The sequence below is a fragment of the Pungitius pungitius genome, chromosome 7 (genome assembly GCF_949316345.1).
Source record: "Pungitius pungitius chromosome 7, fPunPun2.1, whole genome shotgun sequence".
Lineage (NCBI taxonomy): Eukaryota > Metazoa > Chordata > Actinopteri > Perciformes > Gasterosteidae > Pungitius > Pungitius pungitius.
Genome location: NC_084906.1, coordinates 7,075,133 through 7,101,668, shown reverse-complemented (window position 1 = coordinate 7,101,668; position 26,536 = coordinate 7,075,133). Strand labels below are relative to the sequence as shown.

The 26,536-nt window shown below is 45.5% G+C and overlaps 1 protein-coding gene across 4 annotated transcripts; it reads left to right on the top strand.

The window, feature by feature from the left end:
• Positions 1-471: 471 nt before the first annotated feature.
• On the top strand, positions 472-24,742 carry evi5b (ecotropic viral integration site 5b). Of its 4 annotated transcripts, none has more exons than XM_037469281.2 (20): positions 472-739; positions 5,921-6,147; positions 9,247-9,436; positions 11,122-11,346; positions 11,520-11,594; positions 11,775-11,900; positions 12,224-12,367; positions 12,928-13,017; positions 13,222-13,319; positions 13,616-13,676; positions 13,774-13,827; positions 14,742-14,774; positions 15,123-15,266; positions 16,153-16,284; positions 16,379-16,519; positions 16,947-17,105; positions 17,440-17,586; positions 17,844-17,939; positions 21,298-21,393; positions 23,164-24,742. In XM_037469281.2, the coding sequence occupies exons 2-20, from the start codon at positions 6,002-6,004 to the stop codon at positions 23,455-23,457; spliced, it is 2,451 nt and encodes an 816-aa protein (XP_037325178.2). In that variant the 5' UTR covers positions 472-739; positions 5,921-6,001; the 3' UTR covers positions 23,458-24,742. The 4 variants fall into 4 exon arrangements, with proteins under 4 accessions (XP_037325178.2, XP_037325179.2, XP_037325177.2 ...); XM_037469282.2 differs by lacking the exon at positions 472-739 and adding an exon at positions 5,285-5,372; XM_037469280.2 differs by lacking the exons at positions 472-739; positions 14,742-14,774.
• Positions 24,743-26,536: the final 1,794 nt, after the last annotated feature.

Here is a 26,536-nt window from a genome sequence, read left to right as displayed (position 1 = left end):
GGACAGTGTAAGTGATTGCTGAGGATTCTGTTCAGTTTGAAGAGCTAGTTGGAGCTCAGGCCTCCAGGAGGTGCTGTGGCCATAACTGAAATTAAGGTTAGTGGATACCCTCTGGATAACCCAAATGACATAGAAGAGCATTCAACTAGTGATTTGTTTTAAGGCAGCAATTACAAAGTACCCTACGGTGATGATGTTATGGTCCAAACAGGACATTATGCGTGATCCTTATTTAGATTGTTTACATTCCAACACAACACCATCTATGCTATACAGAAATAGGTTAGTTTGCAACAAAATAAAATACAGTTTTTTTTCTTCCACCCGCAAACAAGTATTTCCAATCTTTACTCTTTTTGAATAAATTAATAAGAAATCGAACTAGGCCGAGGTTTCTAATATGCAGTTCCTCATCACGAACACTTGGTGGTGTCGTTGAGTCGGGTTTGAGCGGACTGCGCATGCGCCGTGCGATGTAAACATTTTGTAGGCCGCCTTGTGTCTGAGCTCAGCAGACGCTTGTGTACACGTATTATACGACTGCACGGGCTGGACCGGGAGTCAATGGGAACTAGCCAGCGAACTCAATAGTGGCTAGCTTTCAAGTGTAAACCTAGCTATGCTAACTTGGGAATAAATAGCTAATTTACTGTGGTCTTTCGTCTAATAGCAGTAGGACTGTACTTCGGTGCATGGGGAGCAGACGACGTTCGCTGCTGCTGGTTTAAAACGCTTCAAGGTAAAGGATGGTCTTGGTTTTTTGGGGGCTCTGACTAAGTACTGGAGTGAACACTATCATTAAACTAGCTGGAGCTTACCCCCGTATCAGTTCAAGTAAACGCAATGACATTACATTTGTAATTTAGTTGGGGGTCCACACTCAACTCTTCCATTTGGCTCGCGGCAGTATTTGCCTTTGTCACCGGCTTTCTATGAAGCCATTGTAAGCTTGGCTGAGAGTTAAAAACTAACGTCGGCTAATTATCTGGCCGCGAGGGGCTCCAGTTATCGCCTGGAACGAAAATATCGTTGACGGAGATTTTCTTCTTCTGCTTGGTGATGTCCTGTTAAGTTAAGTTAGTTACCTACGCAAACTTTTTAACCCTCGTGGAGCTCTGTGAGCAAGTCACTGAATCCTGTCGCTTTGGACGCTGACGTTAAGTCTCCATTACTAACTTACAGCAGCGAGCCTTAAAGGGGCTTTTCCTGCGTCCCGTGCATCGCTCCTCGGTGAACTGCGCGAGGGACCAAACCTGCTTTGGAGCCTGATGGATGTGTTGCTTGTGCAAATGATTTGAACCGCTCGCCGGTGGCATCGGCTGGCATTCGAGCCACGGATATATTTAACTTGAAATTAGCAGAAGTGACTTGCAAGTTACAACAACAACAACTGGGTTCAGGGGCCCAGGAGGGGAAGTGACCGATTTACATCACGTTTCACACCCTTAACACATGCAGAAAGCCAGGAAGCGTCCCAGTGAGCCACAGCAGGTCCGATTGAATGTGTAGGTCGTGGGAGAGTGGAGTAGGTTTCTCCACAATGGCTAAAAATACTGCATCTTTGGTTCCTGCTGTGTGTCTCCCCAACGTGTTGAGACAGTAAACTGGGAAAAATGTCCCTGTTGATATGCAGCGTCAAACCAATGCCAACCACAACGTGCAGTGAAGTAATAGTTTTACTGTTATTAAATTCCTCAACTCCAACCTTTTCTTTTCTTTTCTGAGCTCCATTGGGCTCTACCTGTGACCAGAGCTGAATGGTCCAAAGGAATACCGTAGGAAAGTTCACTGTTCATTTGAAGAATTTACTCCTCCAATTAAACCCTGGGATATTACACATAATGTATTTCTGTTATCGCAGTTCTATCAGTGCAAAATGCTTTGCGTTGCTTCGCCGAGGTGGCCATGAAGCTGCGCCCCTCCAGTGGAAGACCGTACGCCAGTCACCCACGTAGACAAAGAAGGGTGCACAGCCGATTAGCAGGTGGGCTGCAGTGACCTTAGCTGTCACCACAGGTGTCAAAAGTATTCACATCCGTTACTCAAGTAGAAGTATAGATACTAGGGTTTAAGTATCAATTCTCAAAGTACTGGTTTCAAAACTACTTAAAAGTATAAAAGTACTGTGAGGGAAACAAAATGTCCATTATGGATGAACTCTTGATGTGTAACCTCGCTCACAGAACATCAGTCTGTCACAATATAATCGGGTTGTGCCTTCAGATCATGTGACCTGCCGTTCGGACGATGGAAACGTGGTGATATTCAGAGAGACCTATGTATTGACCCGCATGCTATATGACTTAAACAAGACTTGGCGTCACTTTGATTTGGTCATCTGCAGGGACACCGCAGAGAAAACCAATAGGGTGTGAGAATGGGATATGTTTATACTTCTCATCTGACCACAATCGAATTCACTCTATCCGGATGGCGCGATTTATCTGGATAGTTTTTTTGTGTGCGTGTGTGTTTTTGAAGGACGGAATAATAACAAGCCAAACGGCAATAGGAGTAACGAGGCTATTTACAAAATGTAAGGAGTAGAAAGTACAGATATTTGTGTCTAAATGTAAGGAGTAGAAGTAAAAAGTCGTCTGAAAAATAAACACTCCAGTAAAGTATAGATACCCAGAATTTCTACTTAAGTAAGGTAACAGTATTTGTACACTGTTACTTTGCTTGCTTTCTTTTCCAGAGTGTGAAATAACAGCTGTTTTGCTGCTGATTGTACATAGGGACGATGTGAGCTTCCTTCTGAGTGAAGAGAAATGCCTTTCGTAGCTCGGGTGAGTTATCGTATAAGGCCTGTGTGCTTTAATACCCTCACACAGAACATGGCCGGCGCGTTTCCCTGAAGATAGCCGCCTCTCCCCCGCTGGGAGGGACGGATTGGCTGTTACCCGCTGCCAGGCGACGAATGGGAAGTAAGAGCGAGCACCGCCAGATAAATGCAGTGTCATTTTTTTCAGCGTTAAAAAGGCTTTCACACATTTGTCCTGGCCTAAGAGTTTCTGCTTCTAGTCCGTCCTACAGCACCGTGAGCCGTGTGTTTGCTGCTGTGCCCTTTGAATGAGGAGAAAAGAGAAACGCCTCTGTGTCCCGCTGTTGGTGTCTCTCAGTTCCCCAATCAGTTGTTCGCTGAGGCTTTCTCCTCGCCTTGCTGTGTTTTATTAGCTATTCCCTCAGGGCCCCTTTTAGAGTCGTTTAGCAGACAAAAGCAGAAACCGTCTCTTGCAGGATTTACAGGGATCCTTGCTTCAGTTCGCTGGGCCTTCTAGCAGGAATCTAGTGGACCTGGACCTCTCTCCAAGCACGTCACCCCCCGGGCCTGACTAAGCACATTTAGTGTGCTGCTCATATTTACTGAATTCAGTATTTGGGTAGTTGGTAGAAAGAGAACATGGCAACACGGCTCACAGCCATTTGAGTTAATTATCAATGAGGTGCATCATTAATCAGACCTAATAAGAGCCCACGTAACTAAGGCAGTCCAGGCTTTACCTCCTCTTGTTCATCTTCTCTCTGCAGAGAGACGTTTCATCTGTTCCTTTGCTTTCAGAGAGAAAGATTGCAGATAAGGGTAGCCATGCTCAGTGATGCAAAGAAAACAGTTGGTAGGGTGTAAAGAAATATTCATGGCTGCAATTTTTCTGGTTTATTGTTTTTTGTTAACCATTTACCAATATTGGTAATTATAACACAAATAATGTTATTCATTTTTGTTATGTTTTTAAAATGTAATAATCAAGTGAATTATTATCATACAAGTGAATTGACAGAAAAGATGATTAGATGTTCTGGATTTATGGAGCCATCAGATGGATCTAGTCACTGTATTAATTAATTTGATTCCCGTAACTGTTTTTCTTGTTCTGCTGCTGAGATGGAAAAATGTGCTGATTGACTTCAGAGTGCACACACATTGCACATAGTGGCCGTGTGAGCACAAGTCTGATGCTGGTGGCGTTTTCTAATTCTGTGAAAGGCAGTGGACGGTAGGAAATGCCAACCGCCGATTCCAAGTTGCCGTCTTGTTTGTTGTTTGTGTGAACAATGTACTTGACTAGAAATACGGTCTTCTCATATTTCAATTACAGGGACATATTCCCTATATTACCTGTCTTTTTATTATACAACTAGTCAACGTGTAAGACCGTAATCAACATGTTGTTTGTAAGTTAAACTGGAAATGGAAGTAATCAAATGGGGAGAAATCCAACCTTTTTTTCATTGCAACATTATCCAATTAAATTACTGACACTGTACAAAGATGACTGCTTCATTAAAATCAGTAAGTTTTTCTGGATTGAAATTAATCATCATACATATTCTCATGACAACGGGGGTGTCGCCTCCTATAGCGAAGTTGTCGTCATGGTCTTGTCTCTGCAGGCTCATTTGAATGCGGCTACAGGATGTGAATCTGTTAGTTTAGCTGCCTTTCATGTCATATGGTTGATGAAGGTCAGTAAATATCTCCCTCCACCCCTGCAGTGAAAGCTCATGGAACAGAGTGTTGGTCTAATAATAATGATGGTTAGGTGGACCAGCTTCCTGTTTCTCTCTATTTCAGAACAGCTTGAGAGCCCTGAGGTGGAGGGTGTGGTGTAAAATACAGTAGCAATTATGATAATTTAAAAATTAAGAACTTTTTTAACTTTAGAGTTGCACTAGAGCATATCTAGGACTTTCTGAAATTTTCCTCTCGGTTTATTAGTGCCCATGATGCCTTTATTTAACACTGACGCCTCAGACACACATCCACTGTCCCTAGTGGGAATTGAACCTGGTTTTATCTCATACACGTCCCACCGGGACACCCGGGACCCAATGTGTAGATCTAAAGATAAGCAGCTGTAGAATGAGTCGTGTGGTAACAGTGAAGTTACACCGTGTTTGTGTACAGGACGGTAACAATAATCCTTTACAGTCGGTAATGCTGCACAACTTTAGCACCACATTTACCACCAGACTTTTCTCCGCCTGATTTTGTTTTTATGTCCTTCTCTGCTGTGTATTCGCCCCCTCAGGAGGGAGAGATGACTCATCATTCTAAAATGCATGAAACGTTGTAGTATCCAGACTTCCTGTGGAGTTTTTTTTTTTTTTTTTGCTGAGCGCACAAGTCCACTTCCCCCTTGCCTACTGATTTCAGCAGGATACTTAAAGAAGTCCCGTAATCTTTAGTGGAGCACTTTGACCCTTGCTGACAGTGTGATCAGCATATGACTACAGAGCTGTGTGTCATTCAACCGGCCGAAGGTCTGACGAGTGGATATCCTTCAGTTTCTTCATATTTCCGTTTGTTTGTCCTCATGGAGTGTGTGAGCACCTGAAAACCAATGCTTTTGGATTATTTGGAGTAGCAGGTACGAGTATTTAGGCGACTGGCTGCATTCAGCTCTCACCACAGTGCATCAGGTTGTCTCATCCTCGCCGTAGCCTGAAGCCGTTGCTGAGCACCGGTCCAAGTACTTGTTGGCTTATTGCCATGCTATTTTCTCTGTGTATCAAATGTCGGTTTTAGTTTATTGTTACAGTGTGACAGAATGCAATCAAATCTATGTGTGGCGGTGATGTGGGCTCTTCCTCAGTAACACTGACCGCTCACATGTGACACACCGCACTGTACTTCTGTTGGTAAAAGTCAAAAGTAAAATGTCAATTATGTAGGAAGATAATCTTCAAAGAGCCTCTGGCCAAATCATCAGTGATTGCCACTCAATCCGTCACTCCAAAGACGGGAAAAAATTAGTAAGTTAACCTCAAAGCATTGATCTCTGTGTTAGAAAGGGGGATATTAATTTGCTCATGCCAAGTTGAAAGCTCAGATGCTGGATCCATCCAGACGATCCCGACTCTCAACGCCGACCAAACCAATAATGAGATGTTCACAATTTGTCTCCGTCCTCTGCAGGTGGCGACAGACAAGGTTGCTGGCAAGCTGAGTTCTACTCTCTCATGGGTGAAGAACTCGGTGTCCCACACGGTCAGTCAGATGGCTAGCCAGGTGGCCACGCCCACCTCCCTGCAGACCACCTCTTCCTCCACGTCGCTGTCCTCGCCTGCCCTCTCCCCGTCCTCACCGGGGCAGCTCAGTCCCGACGATGTGGAGCTGCTCGCCAAGCTCGAGGAGCAGAATAGGTGAGCGGTCCGTCCTTTAAGCTCCTCCCGCTCATTGAAGAGGTGTGGTCAGAGTGGAGATGGTGCCGGTTGGGTACCACGGCTTCAGTGGTCAGTTCCATAGGCTGGCGGACTGGCAGAGCTGTTTAAAACGATATCAATCATGGATGCACTGATCCGACTATAGGATCCGGGTACCGATAACTGGGCTTGGAGTATTGTACGGACTGAGTTCTGATCAGGCCCCCGTGTTTATCTAATCTGGTGCATGCAGGTCCCAACCCTGACTTAAACATTGCTTTCTTAACTTTGAAAAACAAAGCGACCTTTCATGACCTGGCTAAAGGGAGCCGGAGGGAAGCAGCTGTGTACACAGGGAGGACAGAGTGGATTCTCACCCTCCTGCTGCAGAATGTGACACAGGTTAACAGGCCTGTGATACCAATGCACCGTCACCACGCCGTGCTCAGAAAACTGAGTTCCACCACAAACAAGTGACACTTCCTCAGAAAGTACAATTGCTGTTTCTATTAATTATTTAGATTGTTTATTCTAAAATGGCTAAAATGAATGACTAACATACAAGTTTGTCTCATATATTTTCTTTTAAATTATATTATTGTGTTCACATGTTCAATTAAGTATTCAAACCTTTTATGTTGTTGTTTCCTCTTTGCTTTCTTTTCTTGACACACTCTCACCACCCTGAGTCTCCTTCTGCACATCTCTACACACACACACACACACACTTACAGGAGTAAGCGCCAAACAAGGTTGGGACTTGCCAACTAGCCACCTTGACTAAAATATTGTTGGAAAAAAGAAAATGGATTTGTCCGGAGTTCTGTTCTTTTGGTCTTTCTGTGTTTGGCTGATCTGTTGAAAAGTTTTTGTTCTTGGATTTTTTTGTGCGCTTCTTGTCATTGAGTGCTCTTTGCACATGAAGGCCGATTCTGTTCTGCCCCTCAGTTATTTGCTGATTTCAGGTGTTTGACCTCGGCCGGAGTGTGTAGACTGTGTGCATCTGTGTGTGCGTTTATGTGTAAGGGTTGTTTCATTTGCCTATAGCTTCATTTTACACAGTCTCATCCTATGGTTTAACCGTACTTGGGGCAAGATATGTAAAGGTTCAGATCTACACAGCCTGCAGGTTCTAGAAAGGCAGAAAAAGACAAAAAGCACATCTTGAGTAGGGAGCCTTGTTAGTGATTCTCAAGGAGAGAATTTGCAATGTGATTTTAGGGGTTCTAAATTTTAATTCTAAAGATGCGGTTCTTAAATTGGTGAAAAGTTAAGCGGCTTTCCTTCTGCTTAGCATTTTAACTCATTGAGCTGTACTAATCTTTAGTAGGCTAAGTTGTATTGTGTGGCTTCCCCTGACGTGCTCATTGTTCCCAGCAGATTAAAGCGCTGCTGGAGGGTGACGCAACGGCCCTCTCTTGCCAGCTTTGTGAATTCCTCCTCTGTCGTGACTCTCACCCACGGAGAGTCCCCCCCCCCCCCCCCCCCCCCCCCCCCACCACCCCTCCCCTGTGTCAGCATGGAAACCAAGCGCTCGGTTCGGAGCTATGGGACGGTGTCCCTGTAAGCTCCAGCAGAGAGAACAAAAATGCTCTGTTAAAAGATGAGGTCTGTGACTCATTGCTCCGCCCACAAAAGCCTGCAAAAAAAAACTGACCAGTTTGGGATTCTCCCTCATTTCGCCTCACAAACATCTGAGCAGACTCCCATCCGGTGAACAGGCCTTTGAAACGCTGCCGTAGCAACATCCCGGTACCCACCGAAACACGCAGACCTTATGAGCTCGTCTGTCGGCGAGACGAGTGCAACAACGGCAGCAGCAGGGAGGACTTTGGTTAAGATACGGCGACGCATCTAGCGCCTGCTTGCGTGGCGTTTGTGTGCTCGTTGAGGCCTTTGTACCCTACAGAGCAGATAAAAGGCTCAAGCGTTCACTCTGTGGTGTCACACACAGACGAGGGAGTCCCGCGCTCACCGCTCCACATCTGTAAATCTGTCAAGCTCCACAAATACACCAAAATTTATCTTGGTAAGGTTAAAGGTATTTTAATCTTTCTCTCCCGCCATAATGAACTGCAAATTGTAGTCGTGAGACTGTGACGGTCACATTCTTGAAAAGGAACTTGAAGCTAATGGTTTGGCGTTTTGTCCGAGCTCAAAATTCTGTTCTAACGTTGCTTTTTAAACGCAGCAAGTGCTGCTCGACTAACACTAAATCACTGCCGCTTTGTAAATCTTCAGACTTGTGTTTGACTACTAGTGAATTATTAGCAGACGTGCAAGTATGTTCAGGTTCATGCGTAAGGGCCGCGGCGCGCTTGTGTGACCACTAGTGACGGGCTGGAGTCCTCTCTGGATCTACGAGTGAGGCTCCTCCTCACAACAGCCACATGGGGCTGTAACCCTAGCCGCTCTGTGAGCCCCTCGGTGGCGTCACAGGCTCCGGTTTAGAGGCACAGGTTTCTTCTTCTGTTCTTTTTTTTTTTTCCAAGATCAGATGTCCGAGCCTTTTGTGTGTCTGTCACGAGCTGCTCTGTGCCGCACAGGTTGGCCGTCCCAGCTTCTGCTTCTTCTCCGCACACTGATCCTTGACTCTGTCTTAAACTCTGATAAGACTAATAAAGGGATAGATGAGAAACCACCCGCAAGTCCCAAGAAATGTTTACTATCCTGTTTGTACATCATTCAATGTATGTGTTTTTTGGGGATGTTTGTAGTAACCTGACATTACATACATTATTTATGAATGTAGTCTTTCATAATCTCTCATAATTGTGACTGCAGAAGTTTGACCAGTGATGGGGGCACACAGCCGTGATACGTCTGAGCAAAGGGGATTTGTCAATAAGGTCTCCCAATTTTAGCACTATACCGTTGAAGTTTTGATGAGATGGCTTTGCACTGGTGAGGAACACGAGTGTTTCATAAGATGTTGATAATGCACTTATATTAATACAAATGTTTGATCCCTTTCCGTACTTATGTAGTATGTATTCTTGACTAGGGTGTGACATTTAGGTTCGGACTATAAGAAGAGGAGGAATGTTGTGTCTGCACACAGTGGTAACGCTCCAAACCGGCCTCCCGTCTTCCCCACAGGCTGCTGGAGACAGACAGCAAGTCGCTGCGCTCCATGAACGGCTCCAGGCGAAACAGCGGCTCCTCCCTGGTGTCCAGCTCCTCCGCCTCCTCCAACCTGTCCCACCTGGAGGAGGACTCCTGGATCCTGTGGGGACGAATCGTCAACGAGTGGGAGGAGGTGCGCAAGAAGAAGGAGAAGCAGCTCAAGGTGAGACCGATGCTCGGGGGCGACCTGTGAGGTCCAAGTCTCTATCAACACCGGACCGCTTCAGGATCTTACAGAGACAGACAATGGGAAGACAATAAAAGAGCTGTACTTTCCCTCAGAGATTATCATTTGAGAATTTCTACACTTTTAACTAAAGGCATCCCGGGTCCAAAATGAAGAAACATTCTAGATGTGGGGTGTTTCTGAACCCTTTTTAGATCAACCCATTCATTTCTTAATGAATCAACAGAAAAATAGTCTTTGGTGGCTGCGCTAATGCAAATGGCTTTAGAACGTACATGAAAGTCGGAAAGTGGTATCTCGGTCCCGCTCGTGATACACATGTTTCCCAAGCATCCATATCAGGCTCCGAATGCCACAATGGCCGTATCTGTGTGAGTGTTTACTCTGTCCAGAAATAATTTTCGAGGCTATCTTTGTTCTAGGGCACTGTGGTGCTGTGCTTGAACTGGTTATTTAAGCTCTTGACATTTGAAACTAATATTAGGTGGCTTGTATCCGCATTTGCTCTCGGCTGTCTTGTGATAATCCTTTGCCCAGTCGCTATCAACGGCAGGTTTGATTTGAACTGTGCTTGGACAGCGTGACAATAGAAAACCCTTCTTATGTACAACTGCTTAGTGTGACTGGGTCACTGAGGTCATGTCAGAACATTCCTGGAGACATCTTACATCTCGTGTAGTGAGCCTGCTTCAAGTCCATTTATTGCTCTGCTTTGAATTCAACCCCAGGAACTCTTAAAACTGCATTGGCACTCAAAATGAAAGCCCTTTCTGTCTTTTCACATGCAAAAAGAGTTGATGCAAATGGAGGGAACATGTTCTGCCTGGGCAGGGTTTCTGAGGAATGAGGAAGTATTGCACACCACTTGTGTGCATGGGTGTTGTTATGTAATTAACAGATGTAGTAATGCCCAGATGCTTGCATCTATGTTAATCATAACTGCTGAGGCCTCCACAAAATGTATGGTTTCTTCTCCTTGGCTTCCAGACAAAGATTCTGTTGTGCAAAGCACTTTTTTGCATGTGTCAGCAAACGTTATTTGAATACCTACTACTGCTGAAGAGAAATCAATGTCATTTGGTGAATAAAGTAGTGATGTTTGTGTTGTTGAGCAGAACACACAAAGAGCAGGTTAACGTAGTGGAGCGCCTCAGACCCAGTGAAGACATGAGAAGGCACTTTGTTCCAACACAGAGCTGGATTTGTCTTGTCCGGCCTCCGAAGAGGGATCCCCTGCTGAAAGCCAGTGTGGGCGGACCTCTGCTCCAGATGCACCCTGGGCCGACCAGATGCACGCACACACAACCACAAACAAAGACCAGTGTTCCCTGTCAGCACAGGAAATTGCTTAATCAAATTATATCGGCAGTAATGGATGAAAACAAATTGACGGACAAAGTGCCTCGCTGACGAGATTTGTCAGTGGAAGTGAGATGCACTCTGAAATGGAATGATAAACGTGAGTGCACAAAGCAGTACATGGCTGTATCCTGCTGTAAGGAAGGCAAGTGTCTGTTCTCCATGTCCGCATTAAGCCGATGAGTCGTCTTCTCTAACGCTGTTGTCCACAATCGCAAAATGTACGACCTCCAAATGCTCTTTTTGAAGTAAATACAGTGGGATTGATTTCCCAAAGCATCCACCCTTGTTCTTTTCCCCAGGATCTCGTCAGGAGAGGGATCCCTCACCACTTTCGTGCGATCGTGTGGCAATTGTTGTGCAACGCGCAGAATATGCCCATCAAGGATCAGTACTCGGAACTCCTGAAGAAGACGTCGCCCTGTGAAAAGCTGATTCGCAGGGACATCGCGCGCACTTACCCCGAACACGAGTTCTTCAAGGAGAAGGACAGCTTAGGCCAGGAAGTGCTCTTCAACGTCATGAAGGCAGGTCGCCGTTTAAGATTGAGTAGCTGTTGAATGAAGTGTGTGTACAGATAACAGAAAGAGAAGTTTAACAGTTTAACAGCTTTATTAAGGAAGAGAGAAGTACAGTAACTGCATGATGCCGTGTGTGCAGCCATCACTGAGACTCATGCAAACCTCATCTGTTACCTCAGGCATATTCTCTGGTTGACCGCGAGGTCGGCTATTGTCAGGGGAGTGCATTCATTGTAGGACTGCTGCTCATGCAGGTAATGACCCGGTCTTCACCCACCACACACACACACACACACACACACACTGAGGCGCAAAAACAAAAACCCACTCTGATTGACCAGCAAATATATAATTTCCAGCAAAGATGTTTTTGAGAACAACTGAAAACAATTTGCGGTTTGATTTCACCCTGGTGGTGCTGTTCTTTCTCCCAGATGCCTGAAGAGGAGGCTTTCTGCGTGTTTGTGAAGTTGATGCAAGACTACAGATTACGAGAGCTTTTCAAGCCCAGCATGGCTGAGCTGGGACTCTGCATGTACCAGTTTGAGTACATGATCCAGGTAGGAACCTCCTACTTGGTTTGATGATGACAGGGTTTGTGTACAGTGCGGGGTCTGTATTGTATGTCTGTTTTCCTTACTTGCCTCCGTTCAGTGTCTGAACATTTCTGACCCCGACTCAAGGTTTTTGTCTGCTGAAATATTTGTAGAACGCTTCAGAATTATAAACCTGAGTTGTCCCATACTTAATTTAGGAAATGTATTTTTAAACAGCAATTCCCAAGATGATGAAATACAGTATATCTGCCACGGTATCTGCCTTTCCTACCTGGTACAGTGGCAATTATGTGAATCCATATAATGTTTGTTTTTTCGCCTCGCAGGAACAACTTCCCGAGCTGCACATCCATTTCCAGGCTCAGAGCTTTCACACGTCCATGTATGCCTCCTCCTGGTTCCTCACCATCTTCCTCACCTCCTTCCCGCTGCCCGTCGCCACGAGGATCTTTGACATCTTCATGTGTGAGGTCAGACCAACCAAAAGTGTGGCTGCAGAAACCAGTGTTCATGGTTGAATGTTATCATGGGGTTGTACAAGCTCTTACTGTGGCTAATAGCTGCAGACAGAGATTTGAAATCCCCAAAAAAGTTTCCACAGAAAAGTAAAGACTTTTTCCGTACAGTACATGGCGTCAACTGTCATGTACAGGTTACGCGTTAGCACCACCTGCTGGAGACTTTATTATCCTGAAAGGAATTGGTCTTGCTAAGCAATACAAAAAAGAACATCAAGCACACATACAGGACATCCACAGACTGTCGCCAGCCAACAGATACATTCCTCACTGCCCGTCGTAGCACACCCCTGTAGTGTGTATCCATGTCGCCTGCAGAGCAGCGCCACCTCATCTTGCCAAAACTCTATTTTTTAGTGCCTGTGTGGTATGTTATCACTCCCTTGAGACCTGTTGTAACATGTTGTAAATCCTCCATTCCTTTTTTTTTTTAAGAGGTGTCACACTGAACACTTTTTTTCCTTCTTTGCAAAGAAGGCTCTTCAGTGATTACTGGTTATCTCTCTCTTCAGGGTCTTGAGATAGTGTTCCGCGTTGGACTGGCCATCCTTCAGATGAACCAGACCGAACTCATCCAGCTCGACATGGAGGGAATGTTACAGGTACATCACAGCCATAGTGCCACAGAACTCCTCATTCCACCAGCTCAGATTCCTGGTCCACGAAGCACAACCACACCCAGATAGCTGTGACCCGTAACGTCATGTTGACTGATGCGCATTGATGTCTGAGCAGGCGGTATATTGATGTGAAAGTAGCTGTGTGTGTGTGCGCTCCACTTATCCCATTTAATTATTGTTCTCCAGCACTTCCAGAGGGTCATCCCTCACCAGTTGGACAGTGGACCGGATAAAGTCATCCAGGCTGCTTATCAAGTTAAATACAACGGCAAGAAGATGAAGAAGTAAGTGCAGCTTTGAGTTGATCGACACCGAACGGCCTCACCCTCTGCTTCTGCATTCATTTGTATACAAGACCCTCGATAAAATGCACGTAATTCCTGATTACGCCAATGAGCCCTACATATTTCCTTGTTATCTTGTTGTTGGCCTGGTAAAGTAATGTATCATCTTGCAGCAGTTTATAATATTTGGTTTGCATTGCTATTTTTTCAGTAACCCCATCCCAAGATAGACTGCTTCTATGCTGTCCAAATAAGTGAGCGCAAACGTTCTTGTCTTTACTGACATTTTCTCTCAGGTTAGAGAAAGAATACACTACAATCAAAACTAAAGAGATGGAGGAGCAGGTGGAGATAAAGGTGCGTGGAGGCTGGCTGAGGTTAAAAGAAATGCTCTAAGGCTCCACTCTGCCTTGTTTATTTCACGTGATTTTTCTTTTCTTTGTGTTTTTTGCAGAGGTTACGAACAGAGAACCGTCTCCTCAAGCAGAGGATAGACACGCTAGAGAAAGTGAGTGTCAGTCCCAGGTGCTCAGTGGTCAGTCAGACATTACATAACCCCATCCAGCTGTGTCTGCTCATACGTCACGCATCTCTTCCTGATGAAGGAGGCTTGGCTTTCACTAACTGGGCTCTGTTGTTTAAAGTCTACTTCCATGATAAACCATCAGCGGTTTGGCTGGTGCAGCATGGTTCATTATCTAATGGCAGACAAATCAGAAGCAGAGTTTTCCCGCTAACTGTTGCTGTGGCTCGAATATCAGACACTAACTGAGGCAGATCCCTTTAACGGGCCCGCTCGGGACGGGGCAGTGTCTGGCTTGATGCTGTCCATGCAAACCACCGCATGCCACGTTGCACCGTTTGTGTCACGCTGCGACTTTTCCGTGTCTCTTTTTGAATGAGCGCCGCCAGGTGAAGGCACCATGCATGAGGTCCGCCATGGATAGCAAGGGCTACGCCATGTTTGCCTGCAGGGAGGACCACTGTGGTCTAGAGGAGTCTGTCGCTTACATCCAGCTCAGGGCTGCCGCTCTGTGATGCATCTGTCACGCAACTCCCCACGGACCCCGTTAAAGTTCACAGCTTGTGCTCAGTTAAACAACCCTTAACTTCTTAACACTGTTGTGCTGTTGTTCCACCAGACTTCACTCTCTGGCTTCTTCCTGTCTGAAACCCGTCACTGTTATCTGCACCGCCTCCAGCTCATTTGCACCTTTTTTTCCACTACACCTGCATGCAATGTTCCTTTTCTACCCCTGAACATAAAAATGGTTCTGCGGTCAGATGGCTATTTCTGGATGGGAAATGAACATTGCATTTCTTATTCCTATTTAATCAATTGTTCTTTTGTTGTTGTGTGCTTTAAACTGTCCTCTGGATTGTCTCCCTCTGCTGTCTCTTGCTGATATTTCTGTTTTGTAGGAAAGTGCTTCCTTGGCAGATAGATTGATCCAGGTATATTTCTTATTTTCTCTTTTCTGTTACTCATGTTGCTACTTCCTTCTTCCTTCTCTCTTAGCATTGCATGCTCATGATTAGTACAATGAAGGACACGGTAATAATGCATAAGGATTCTCCAAATTAAGATGTTGAATGCATGAAACAGAACTTTGTGGCATGTCAGAAAAAGCGAGATTATCACAAATTACACTGAAGACTGCAAAGGAATTGTTACTATAGTTAAGCATGCCCTAAGAACATCCAATCCCTCATTTTCTCCTCTTATTCGCCCATCCATCCGCCCCCGTCGCTTTCCCCTTCTTTGTCGTGCTCACGCCACTCCTCCTCGGTTGATTATGTTAGGGACAAGTGACTCGGGCTCAGGAGGCAGAGGAGCTGTACCTGGTCAAGCGGGAGCTGGCCACACTCAAACAGCAGAGCGAGGAGGCCAGCGCTCAGATGGAGCAGGCCAAGGCAACCACCAGGCAGCTCCATCAGCCGCAAGCGGTAAGGAGGGCCGCCGAGTCCCCAGCTGGGCGAGCACACTGGCTCGGGTCCCGCTCAGTGCGTGACAGGAACAGGAGGGAATGTTTCCCCGGCTCAGTTTGTGTTGGGCTGAAAGCTCAGGCTGACCTGTTCAAGAAGACGTAGTGCGGTAGACACCTGGACCTGTGAAAAACGGGTTTCACGACATGTGTCACGGTTACCCGCCCGGTCGACACACATTGCCTAGCAACGAAAACCACAGTGGTGGCAGAGAAGGGCTTTTCTCACTTTGCACTTCGGCTTTGGGTAATGATCTGTTTTGGCATGCATGAGTTCAAATTGGGACACGGAGTACTACACAGCTCAGCCTCTTTACTGTCCAACTGCATTCTCAGAAATGCATTCATGAATATGTAGGCAGTTGTCTCACAGGCTGGTACATTTCACACATGGCACCCTGTTCACAGAATTCTCTCGGTGCATATCCATCGAGCCCTTAATTATGGATGGTTTCTTTCCAGATGATAATGTTCAAGCGTTACAATGTTTTACATAATTTGCCGTGTTGTTTCTCAATGAGCAGTCATGAATTATTTATGGTAAGTGAAAGGGAAAATGGTTGGTGTCTGCTGCATTTAAAGTCCAGTTCGTGGTCGTGTAGAGCTGTATTTTCTTCCAGAAGAATATCATTTGCTGGGGAAAGTCTGAGAATAAACTAATGATTATAAAAAGTTGAATTATCATGTGTGTATATGATTTACTCACCACCGAAAGACGATGTATTATTATTTAACCGGCCCAAGAACCTGTTTTACCTGATACATATTTAGTTCTTCATTAAATGCCAACGTTGGGGCATTTGTAGCTCTGCCTCAGCCTCACTGCTCACAAACATGTCCTGTTATAGAAGAGAGCCCCTCGGTGCTCTGAGGAGTCCGTCCTGCAGCTGGAGAGGGAGCTTGTGCAGGCCCGGCTGAAAGAGGCGGAGTCTCAGTGCGCCCTTAAGGAGATGCAAGACAAGATCCTGGATATTGAAAAGGTGAGTAGCTGCAGTACACTCGGTGTACTGCCTAATATCCACTGAAATACGGTTATATTGTGTGACATTGCTGTAAACCTACTGCCTTGTTTAGAGGAACACGTCGCTACCTGATGATACCAATGTGGCACGTCTACAAGACGAGCTGATCTGCGTGAAGCTGAGAGAGGTGGAGGCTCTGACTGGCCTGAAAGAGCTGAGGCAGCAAGTCAGAGACCTGGAGGATCACTGGCAGGTGAAAAACTTATTTCTGTTATAAAGGAAAGTAGCCACACGCACGCAAAGACAAGATGGAAATGATGATTTAACAATTGACCAAAATATGGACATGGCAGTCCTCTTTGGGGGCTTGAGGGACAAAGTGGCATTAAGTATAGGACACCGATGTGCACAATCATGGTAGGAGTCTCCTGAATCATGAAACATGTATAACCTGTGGGAGGAGCATCTAACTACCTGACTCCTTAAATATGTGAAAACCTCATTAGATACACAGTTGGATCAAAAACCAAGGTCGAAAAGGTTTGCAGTTTAGAACGCAGACATGTGAGATCTTCATACATTACCGCAGTCAGACCCTTTGTGCAGTGTGTCCAATTTCAGCGAAAGGGGCTGTGTTACTAAGTAATGGAAATGTGACGGACCGTGACACCTCTCCCCAGCGTCACATGGCACGCACCGCTGGTCGCTGGAAGGACGGCCAAAGGAAGAATACGCTGTGCGAGCTGCAGGACGAGCTGATGAGCGTGAGGCTACGTGAGGCCGAAGCCCAGGCAGAGCTGAGGGAGACACGGCAGAGGATGCTGGAGCAGGAGACACAGGTCAGATGTCATATCAGCTTCCTAGTGAACCCCATAAAGCTCAATTATTCTTTTGATCACTGTTTTTGTCCTGCTTTTTCCAAATTCTTTTTGCCTAAAAATGCCAATAATTGGAAGAAATCAAAGTGTATTCTGTGCTCTACTGTGTATACTGTTTCTCTACCTGTATTGTCATCCAGTGTCCTCCAGAGGGCAGAAGTCCTCTGTGAGAAACTAAAGTTCTCGTCTTTAAATTTTGTATCTCTTGATATTTTTGGATGGAATTTATTGTCTATCAAAGTAAAAAATATAAATATATTTATATTAATTTTTTTGTTAAAACCTACTCACACAGAATCAGATTCACAGTAACCAGCTGCGGCGGGCAGAGCAGGAGAGTCGCTGTCTCCAGGAGTGTGTGCAAACGCTGACTGTGCAAAATAAAGACCAGCACGGGCAACTGCAGGAGATCAAGCGGAGACAAGCTGAGATGGAGTGCAAGGTAGAGCTGCTGATCTGCAACACCATAACCCAAATCGATCCAAAGTTAGTTTTATTGTGTAAAATAAATATTTTGCTCCAGCTGGATTATAATGTAGATTCAAATGCTTGAGTTGTTTTGTTATGCGATCTTAATTTTGAATGTCTCTGATAGTGTTTCACTGCTGAAGATCCAACCAATAGAAAATACTCAAATGTCGTACACCAGGTGCTTTTGTACCACAGAGCTGAGTCGCGTCCTTTTTTGTTGTTCTGCAGAGTAAGGAAGAGGTGATGGCAGTGAGGTTGCGGGAGGCGGACAACATGGCCGCAATGGCTGAGCTCCAGCAGCAGATCTCAGAGCTGGAGATTCAGGTGAAGTCCCAACCTACTCCTTGTTGTGGTTGTCTGTCACGTCAGCTTTTGATTTCCTCAACTCCTTCGCAAACAAGATTAACACATTTAAAGTTCCCCCAGGCACAGAGAGCAGGCCAGAAATAATTGTTTAATTGTTCTTATTTTTCATAGACTATTTTTAAGGCGACCTTTAGATTGTGAGCATGTTTCTCAGTGACACCTACGCACATTTGTGGTTTATTCTCAGTTTCTTTCCCTCATTTCAAATAGGAAAATAATTTGAATCTGATATTAGTGGAAGTTTAGCTTGCTTCTGTTGCCAAGGAAACCCCGGTTTAAATTAAATCTGATCAAACCTCACTCAAAGAGTCGCAATGACAGAGTCATTTCATGGTTCTTTTCAGTTACGGATATGTAAAGAAGCACAGCTTAGACTTGCACAGTGAACAGCAGGCGGGAGGAAAGCTCACTGCAGAACTTTAAGTTTAGTGAAAACACACCTAGCAGAATTTTTCCAAAGTCAGCAAAAGTTTGTTTATACTTTCTTATCCAATCCATTGATCTTTCCGTCCTGTAAAATTAATCAAACAAACCATAATATTTGATGATATTAAGAATGGTTGTCTGAGCTTATAGATAATGCATTACCTTATTTACTCTTATGTTTTTCAATTCAGACACCAGCATCTAATAAAGTTGGGCAGATCTACACACAAACAAACTTCGTATGAACCAGTTCCCACACGCAGGAGTAAAAAAAACACTAATATTTACCCCCAACCAATGTAACTCTACATACCACAAGGGTGACTAAAACAAATACAGGCCTCTTCTCACACTGCCGACACTCAGCAGTTCTGATTGATAGTTTTCCCCAAAAAACGAAACGACAAAGAAATACAACATTTATGTCATCATGGACTATCACCCAGTAGTGATAGTCGTAAGAAGATACAAGCGGTTTAATAATGTAGTTGTGGACATCTCTAACCGCCTTTGTGGACCCCATATGTAGAGGCTGGTATAGAGGGAAAATGAATGACAATGTAGTAAAACCAGCTGTAATATGTTTGGGGGGCCTTCTATTGGAAAGACTTGTGCCAAGGGAAGTGGTTTTTGTAGAGTACCGTTGTACTTAAAAGTCTTAACCTGTAGACTATTTATAAGTATGACACTTTGACAAAAAGCCCTCCCCCTCTTCTCCTTCTCGCACACACACACCTACACACACACATTGTGGTCTGAGGTTTTGTTACTACGGAATCGTGCATCAACATACAACGCTGGAATCGCCACTCCTGCATCTGCATAATGATCATTAAATAACACGCGGAAGCATTGCACTTAATTTATTTCCCCTTTTTATTTCATTTAATGATCTGCAGGAGAAGCGTAAACTATCTGAACTTTTGTCTGAGCCTAAATCACGGTTTTGCCCGTTGGCATCTTGGTCTGTGGTTTGGTTACTTGCCCAATAAGTTGTGGGTAAAAACCGTTTCATTTACAAGAAAAAGAAGAAAAGAGAGAAATAAATCAGTTTCTTGCCTTCCTCGTCAGCGATGTGACGCTGGTTGGCAGTGAACATCTGCAGGGTGCGGCGTGAGGTCACGTTGGGATCACATCGGCACCGCGTGTGCCGTATCGACCTTGAACAGCTGCACGGAAGCTCACGCAGAGATTTCATCAGGAGACACGAATGGATGGAAAACATTTACTGGCCGAAACTAAGACGTCCCGAGGTTTAGGCGTTGGGCTCTTTTACAGTCACAGCCGTGGCCGGTGCTGAACTCCAGAGTCTCTGGGCTGATAGGAAGTGGCTGCTTGTGTTGAAGCAGAGGCTCCACCAAATGGGACATGCATGCTTTTGTGTTAAGGTTTTCTGTGTCATGCTCATAGATTTATACGCAACGTCTTGTATCGTGAAGGACATCCTGATGTTTACGCACCATTTGTCAAGAGATTAAAAATCAAAAGTTTGTGATTTTTGAATCTGGGCTTTACGAAAAGAATTTAAATGAATTGATGGGGAAAATCTTAAGACATTAATTTCATGTGTTAAATGTTCTATTAAAAAAATTAACGGAATGACACATCTGTGCTATGATCAAAAATTTACTTGGAAGGGTATTTCCATGCTGGTGGTTTCTGTTTTTTATTTAGCGGCATTGATCTATTGGAAGTTTAATCAGACTACAAATCTATTGTCAGTCACACATTTTCACACATCCCTCATTGACATCTTTGCAGCTTCCCGTTGCCACAACAACAGAGATAGTGTAGAAATAAATGTGCTGTGAATGTTCAAACTGAAACATGGGGATTTATTTTTTTACATTTATCCTAAGCGACTTAGAATAAGTGCATTCAACCACGAGGGTGCTGACACAGAACAACAAGGACGTACAATTTCATTAGAAAGGCCATCTTAAGAGCTACTGGAGTTCTACATGTTGGAGGTATAGTTGGTAGAGGTGTGTTTTTTTATTTTGCACCTCTGTCATGATTTGACATAATGATGATGTTTGTGACAAATTGTCAGAAAATCATCTGCTCAGTTCTCGGTAAACAAAATCAACTTTCCACAGAGGGAGCCCACTGGCCGTTCCCTCTATTCCGCCGTCTGTTAGGGCCTGACACCTGTCGATCCAGGAAGTCTTAGCAACCGCCTGCCCCGTTATTGCCGCAGGCTTTTTGGAGGGACAACACCTCAAAAACATTGCGTTTTGAAATACTTCTCAGAGGAAAAAAAAAAAGGCTACTGGGACCTGCCATGTTCACCCCCACCGCAGGAATCAAAAGCCCCCATCAGTATTTTTAGGGTGTTGGGCAGCCAGAGTAGACTGTGTCCCCCCCCTCTACCTCGACACCCCACCCCTGCTGTGGACACGTCTCTTCCCTTTTTTCTTTTATCTTTTTGCCCGTGTTGTCATGCTGCAGCCTGTGGTTTGAGCTGGTCTCGCTGTAAAAAAACGGCCATGTTCAAGGGTGCGATTGAGGTTTGAAATAGCGTACGTGTTTGTCTCTAACGCCTGCAGATGTCTTCACTGAGAAGGGTAAACATCACATCGGCTGTTTAACTGCTAAAGCTAACAGCGTGCCTCATCCCTTGGGCCCCAGGAGGAAGTCGAGCACACGTGACACTGTTTTTGTGTTCCCCTCCTGGCACCTGGCACTCTGTTGGGCTGCTCTTGTCTCTGAACAACGGGGCTCTCGTACCTGTCAGGTTTTTCCTGCTTGGAAAGTTATTCACAATTCTATCGTGTGCCAGGTTTAACCACTTTGGTCGGCGGATGCTGAACTATGTCTCCACCTGCCTCAGTGTTCCATGAAAGCCACGTGTGTCTCATCTGTAGGCCTGTGTCCCCTCTCTTAACAGAAAGAAGAAGGAAAGGTCCAAGGCCAGCTGAACCACACGGACTCGAGCCAGTACATCCACGACCTCAAAGACCAGATAGCAGAGCTGAAACACGAGGTGAGACTTAGTAATATAACAACACCCCCCCCCCCCCCTCTCAAGTACAAATTCAGATTTTCTGTTTCTATTTCTTCGATCGAGCATTCAAGGACGGTGCCTCAGCTCTGGTTGTTCTTTGATGCTAACAGATTAGTAGAAGTGTTTGCTGCAGACTTCCTGTGCAGAGTTGACATGCGTCTTGCTGAGGCTTCCACCCCGCCGATCGCTGAGCACAGCCATGATGCACACCACCGTACATAAAGAGTCCACCAACAGACGCTCCACTGTATTATTTAAGTCCCCACTGTTTGTGATACAGCTACAAGATCGATGACCTTGTTATTTACTCCAGTTTACACCGAGTCATTGCTGTCTCAGTCGCCCCCCGCCTCACTTGGTTTCTGCCTTGTGGTCGTTCTGGTTTTAGAAGCAGCGAGTCTCTGCAGCAGAGCCAAACCCGAAAGTAGTGATTGGTGGCTAAAGTGCCACAGTCCTCCTCACGTGGCCATTTCCGTTCAAAGCCTGCAACATATTGCGGGGTCTTTTACTGTGGGCACTTAGGTGTCGATTAGATCACGATTTATTTTTTCCTCAATGCCAACAACACGAAGGCGAGGCCGCTGCGTTTAGGCGGCAGCAGGTAAACGTGGGCTCGTTGTGTTTGTTGTGTGCTCTGCTCTGAATGCACCCTCTACCCACATGTCTGACTGCTGCCTGGCAGACTGACCCAGGTGAGTTGGTGCTGATGTGTCACAATCATTCCGCCGACCATCGTGTCGCTCCCCCTTGGGGGGGCCTTCCTGAGTGTTTCCATAGAGAAGGTTTAGAGAGGTGAGGGCCAGCTGTGGGTCAAACAAGCCTGTTGGATCTCACAGTTTCAGTCTGTTTTCTTGTTACTCACCAAACATCCTGTTAAAAAAAAGACCAACCCGGAGAGTCCCATCTTTGCAAAGTTAGTGCAGCTAGAATAGAGTCTCATTGCTCCAAGTTGATGAAAGGGGGTAGGGGGGTGACCACATCCACCACAGCTGCAGTTCAACGGCGTTGTGTGTTTTTACCTACCTGCCACAAAGTGGTGCGGCCCCTTCGGCCTCGATGCAACGGGAAGTAGGTGATGTACCCTCAACCTCAGTTTGACATGCCCAATAAAGACGAGATGTGCGCCTCATCAACGGAGTAAAAGACATGCAGGATGAGGACCAGCTTGATGGTTTGACACATTCGATTATCAGCAGAGAACAGACAGACATTCAGCCCCCTCACAAAATCCCAGACGGAGCTCGCACTCAGCCATTAAACAATTTCACAATAGCTTTGGCCCAAATCTCTACTGCATACTCATTCTGAGCAGGTCTTGAGTGCATTCACACTGGGAAAGTGACTTCCCAAAGATGTCCGTGTGCAGTTGAGACCGTTGTCCTGTAGGACATGGCAGAAAGGGCGGAATGTCAAATAATTACTAATAACATAAGGTGCTTTGGTCTTTTGCAAAACCATTTGCTGGTCCATTTTCTCCTGTTCGTATCAGGGATGAATGATATGTGTTCATTGTATACTGGTATAAGATGTGTACGCTAGGTAAACTTAAATGTAGTATTGGGATACAACTCATCTTATGAATAACATTGTCTGTGGTTGAACCGACGCATGCATGTCGAGTTTGGGAGCGACATCCCCAGCTGTTTGAATCACGACCATCGTGTTCGTACACGTCGCATCACACAGTCCTCGTTTAACCGTCTTCAGCCTCCCTGTCGCTCCTAACACTCCCTGTGCCTGCTCTCACAGATTCGCTGCTTAAAAGCACAGCGGGGGCGGCCCAATCAGCCCAATTTTGATGGGATCCACATCGTCAATCACTATGTGGGGGACCATGTGACCTACCAGTCCTCGGATGAAGACGGCGTCAAAGGCCCGAGCCTCCAGGAGACCCAGCAGAGGAACAGGGCCCGGATACGGCTGCGCGCCAACCTCAGGGACACGGACAGCGAGGAGGAGGAAGAGGACGAGGATGAGGAAGACGAGGACTCCCTGCGACTCACTGTACCCCCCAGCGGCAGCCACAAGTCCACCACCGTGTGACGAGCAGCCGCCGAGAGGCGGGGCCAAGGCCGCCGGCGCTCGCTGAGGAAGAGGAGGCGTTTCCTAGCAGCCATTTCAGAGGAGAAGCCTGCGACTGGAGCTCTTGAGTTTCAGAGGGGAAATGCATCATCATTTCATGTCGAGAGAATCACACTTCTTGATTTAGTTTGCTGCCCACAGGGTGGAAACAAAACAAACACTTGAGCATTGTTTACAGACCTTTGGTGTCTTTCATAATGCGCAGCGTATCAATCTCTTAACGGTACAACACAGAGAAAGACCTTGTATGTCATACCACACACTTCATTCAACTGTGGTTTTATATTTTTAATGCATTTTAAAAATGATCATCAAACACATGTTGATTCCGTTACTACAAAGTGTCCATCGTGCAGAGGCAGAATTGTTAAGAATTGTGTGTGTGTGTGTGTGGTCTTGGTCAACAGCCAATATCAAAGCTGCCCGTGTTGACGACTTGGCCTTAGCACACGCACAGGCCTACAACAAGGTCAATGTGACGTCTGCATACTTGTAGATATGTAAATGTGTATTATGTTTGTTTTTTTCCTTCCTTTTTGAACTTGAAATCATGTATCTATTGCATATCTGATGTGTAGAATATAAAATGCAGAAAAAAGGGACGGATGAGTTTATGTGGTAACACAAACAGTTACTGTTTTTCATTCTGTGCAGGAAAGGGAGGGCAGGTTTTCCTCTTAAAGAATCCAACTTTATTTTCAGAAGGCGCCCCGTGGCGGGTCAATGTGGCTGGTGGTTTGTGGGTCACACATTTTGCACGGGGATGGATGGCGGTCTGAGGGAACTCAAACTGGGAGAACACTTTCACACTAACCGGGGAGGAATGGATAGTCGTCGACGGATACCAAAGGAAGCAGCACCCTCTGCATTGTGCCTGGACAGGCCAGTCCCACTCCGTTTCAGGCAGCGAGGACCCCCCCCACCCCCACCACACACAAGATGTGTGTCGACGACCTTTGTATTTCTCCAAATGTCTGTTTCGAACACGAGCTCTTGACCGCACCGGTCGGGTCGGGGCGGAGGGATTGTGACTTTAGGGCTGGTGGTGATATTGTCCCTCCGATGAGCGAGTGTTGTACACTTCATGGCACTTTTTGAGTCTGCAGTGCGGTGAGGACATGCATGGCAACACTATGAAGCAGATGGCACACTCTGGAGACTAAAGGAGATTGTGTGTGTGTGTGTGTGTGTGTGCGCGCGCATGTGTGCGTGTGAAGAGTTCACAATAAAAAGGTTTATTAAAGTCCTTGCTGAATGATTCTTTTCTTGATAGCGTTGAAGGCAGCAGACCTCTCCCCCTGGCTTCCTCACAGCTCAGATGACGTTGCGCTGATGTGTCTCAACACTCGCCTTCCTCTGCGAAGATTCTTGTTAAGATTGACTGCTTTCAGGAAGTGATTTCTCGCGGTTTCCAAAGCTGAGCCTCAACTGCTAATCATTTGTGCAGAAACCACATTTTAAAAAAGCATTTATCTTTGGACCTCTATCACTAAATCGCTGCTGCTGCAGATTTGAAATAGTCATTTGTAAAGAGCTGTGATGGTCCAAGTGCTCGGCCTGATATCAGACGGCAGGTTCATCTCAGAGGAGTGGATGCAAAAGGCCTGGACCCAGACAGCATGTACAGCGTGTAGTTTTTTTATTCAAACGGCGCGGGATGCTTGACATTTTGAAAATGCATTCAGGGACATTTTGTTCACATTTGTTCAGGCTGGTTGTAAAACCCAGAAACTTGGGGAGAACCTTCAGCTCAACTCATTTGTGATCCTGCTGCCAAAGGCTCCTGATTCTGTTGCCTCATGAAATGGCTTTAATCATGATACCACATTTCAAATAACTTTACCCAAATTTGTAATCCGTTTTTATCAAAATATGTAAAACTCAGTGTAGGATTGGTTTCATTTGGTATTTTCACATCTTTTTAAGGTTGAGTTTCAATAAAACGGATGAAAACGTGGAGTTATTTTGATTACTAAAAGTATTTTTATTTTACAAACTCTTATGGTTAACTTATTTATTTTTCAATATATTTTTATTAGCATTTTTTTTTTTATTAGTAATACTCTAGAATTTAATATGCCACAATTGTTTCACTCATTGTCACACGTTGCATCATTATGAACCGTCTGCCTCCATGTCTGCACCAGCACGGCGTCCGGATGCAACGGTTACCGTGCGGAGTCTAATCGAGTCTCGGCATGTGGCGCTTTGATTTCCTGCACCACGTGCACAGATAGGTGCTGTGCTGATAGTGAGCGCGCGCATCCTGTGCGCGCCGGTGAGATGAGCGCAGGTTTAACAAAAAAAAAGTAAAGAAACGGGCTCGAGTTGGATACATTGTTACATGGAAGAGTGAGCTGATTTACAAGTGAATGTAGAAAATGTTGAATGCAACACCGTGATCTAAAAAAATAGATTTAAAAAATAAAGAAAACAAAAATTGTTAAAGCCTAATGAGACAAAATAAGCGCAAAAAAGAAAGTGACATCCCTCCAATGACGCATCGATGATTGCATTCATCCTGGTAGATAATAAAAATCTACCTGAGTGCTTCACAACAACCGTCGTGGATCTACCGGTTGGTGGTGGATGAAAGGCGCCAGGACGCACGACTGTGCGTAATGACGCGTAACCTCCGCTACACGATGCGTCCTTTTTTAAGCATAACCCCCCCCCCCCGCCCCTCCCAATATCATGTATTTCCATGTGCGTATATGATCTATAAGCATAAGGAGGGCTGTTGATTCAGAGTTTTCCCCCACCCCTTTGACACCCTGGGGTGCGCCTCCGCATTTCCTCCCAATGTCGGATTGAGCAAAGCGCTGATAAGGCCTGTATCGTTTCTCCTGATTGCCGCGCGCTCCCGTGGAGACACGAGCCGCGGTGTGATCGCGGGGAGGGGCAGCGGCTCCACGAACCAAACCAACAGAAAGGTTCTAAGCGTCAATTACTCCCTTTAAAGTCACCCGCTGATGATTCCACACGGGTGTTTTTCTTAAAATCGTGATCATGTGTTTTGGGGGAAGTTCTGAAATGAGTG

Coding starts and splice junctions, on each gene's coding strand:
- evi5b (XM_037469281.2), top strand. CDS start 6,002: ATGGCTAGCCAGGTGGCCACGCCCACCTCCCTGCAGACCACCTCTTCC. Junction 13,320..13,615: donor AACGGCAAGAAGATGAAGAA/GTAAGTGCAGCT, acceptor ATTTTCTCTCAG/GTTAGAGAAAGAATACACTA. Junction 17,106..17,439: donor TGCTGGAGCAGGAGACACAG/GTCAGATGTCAT, acceptor CTACTCACACAG/AATCAGATTCACAGTAACCA.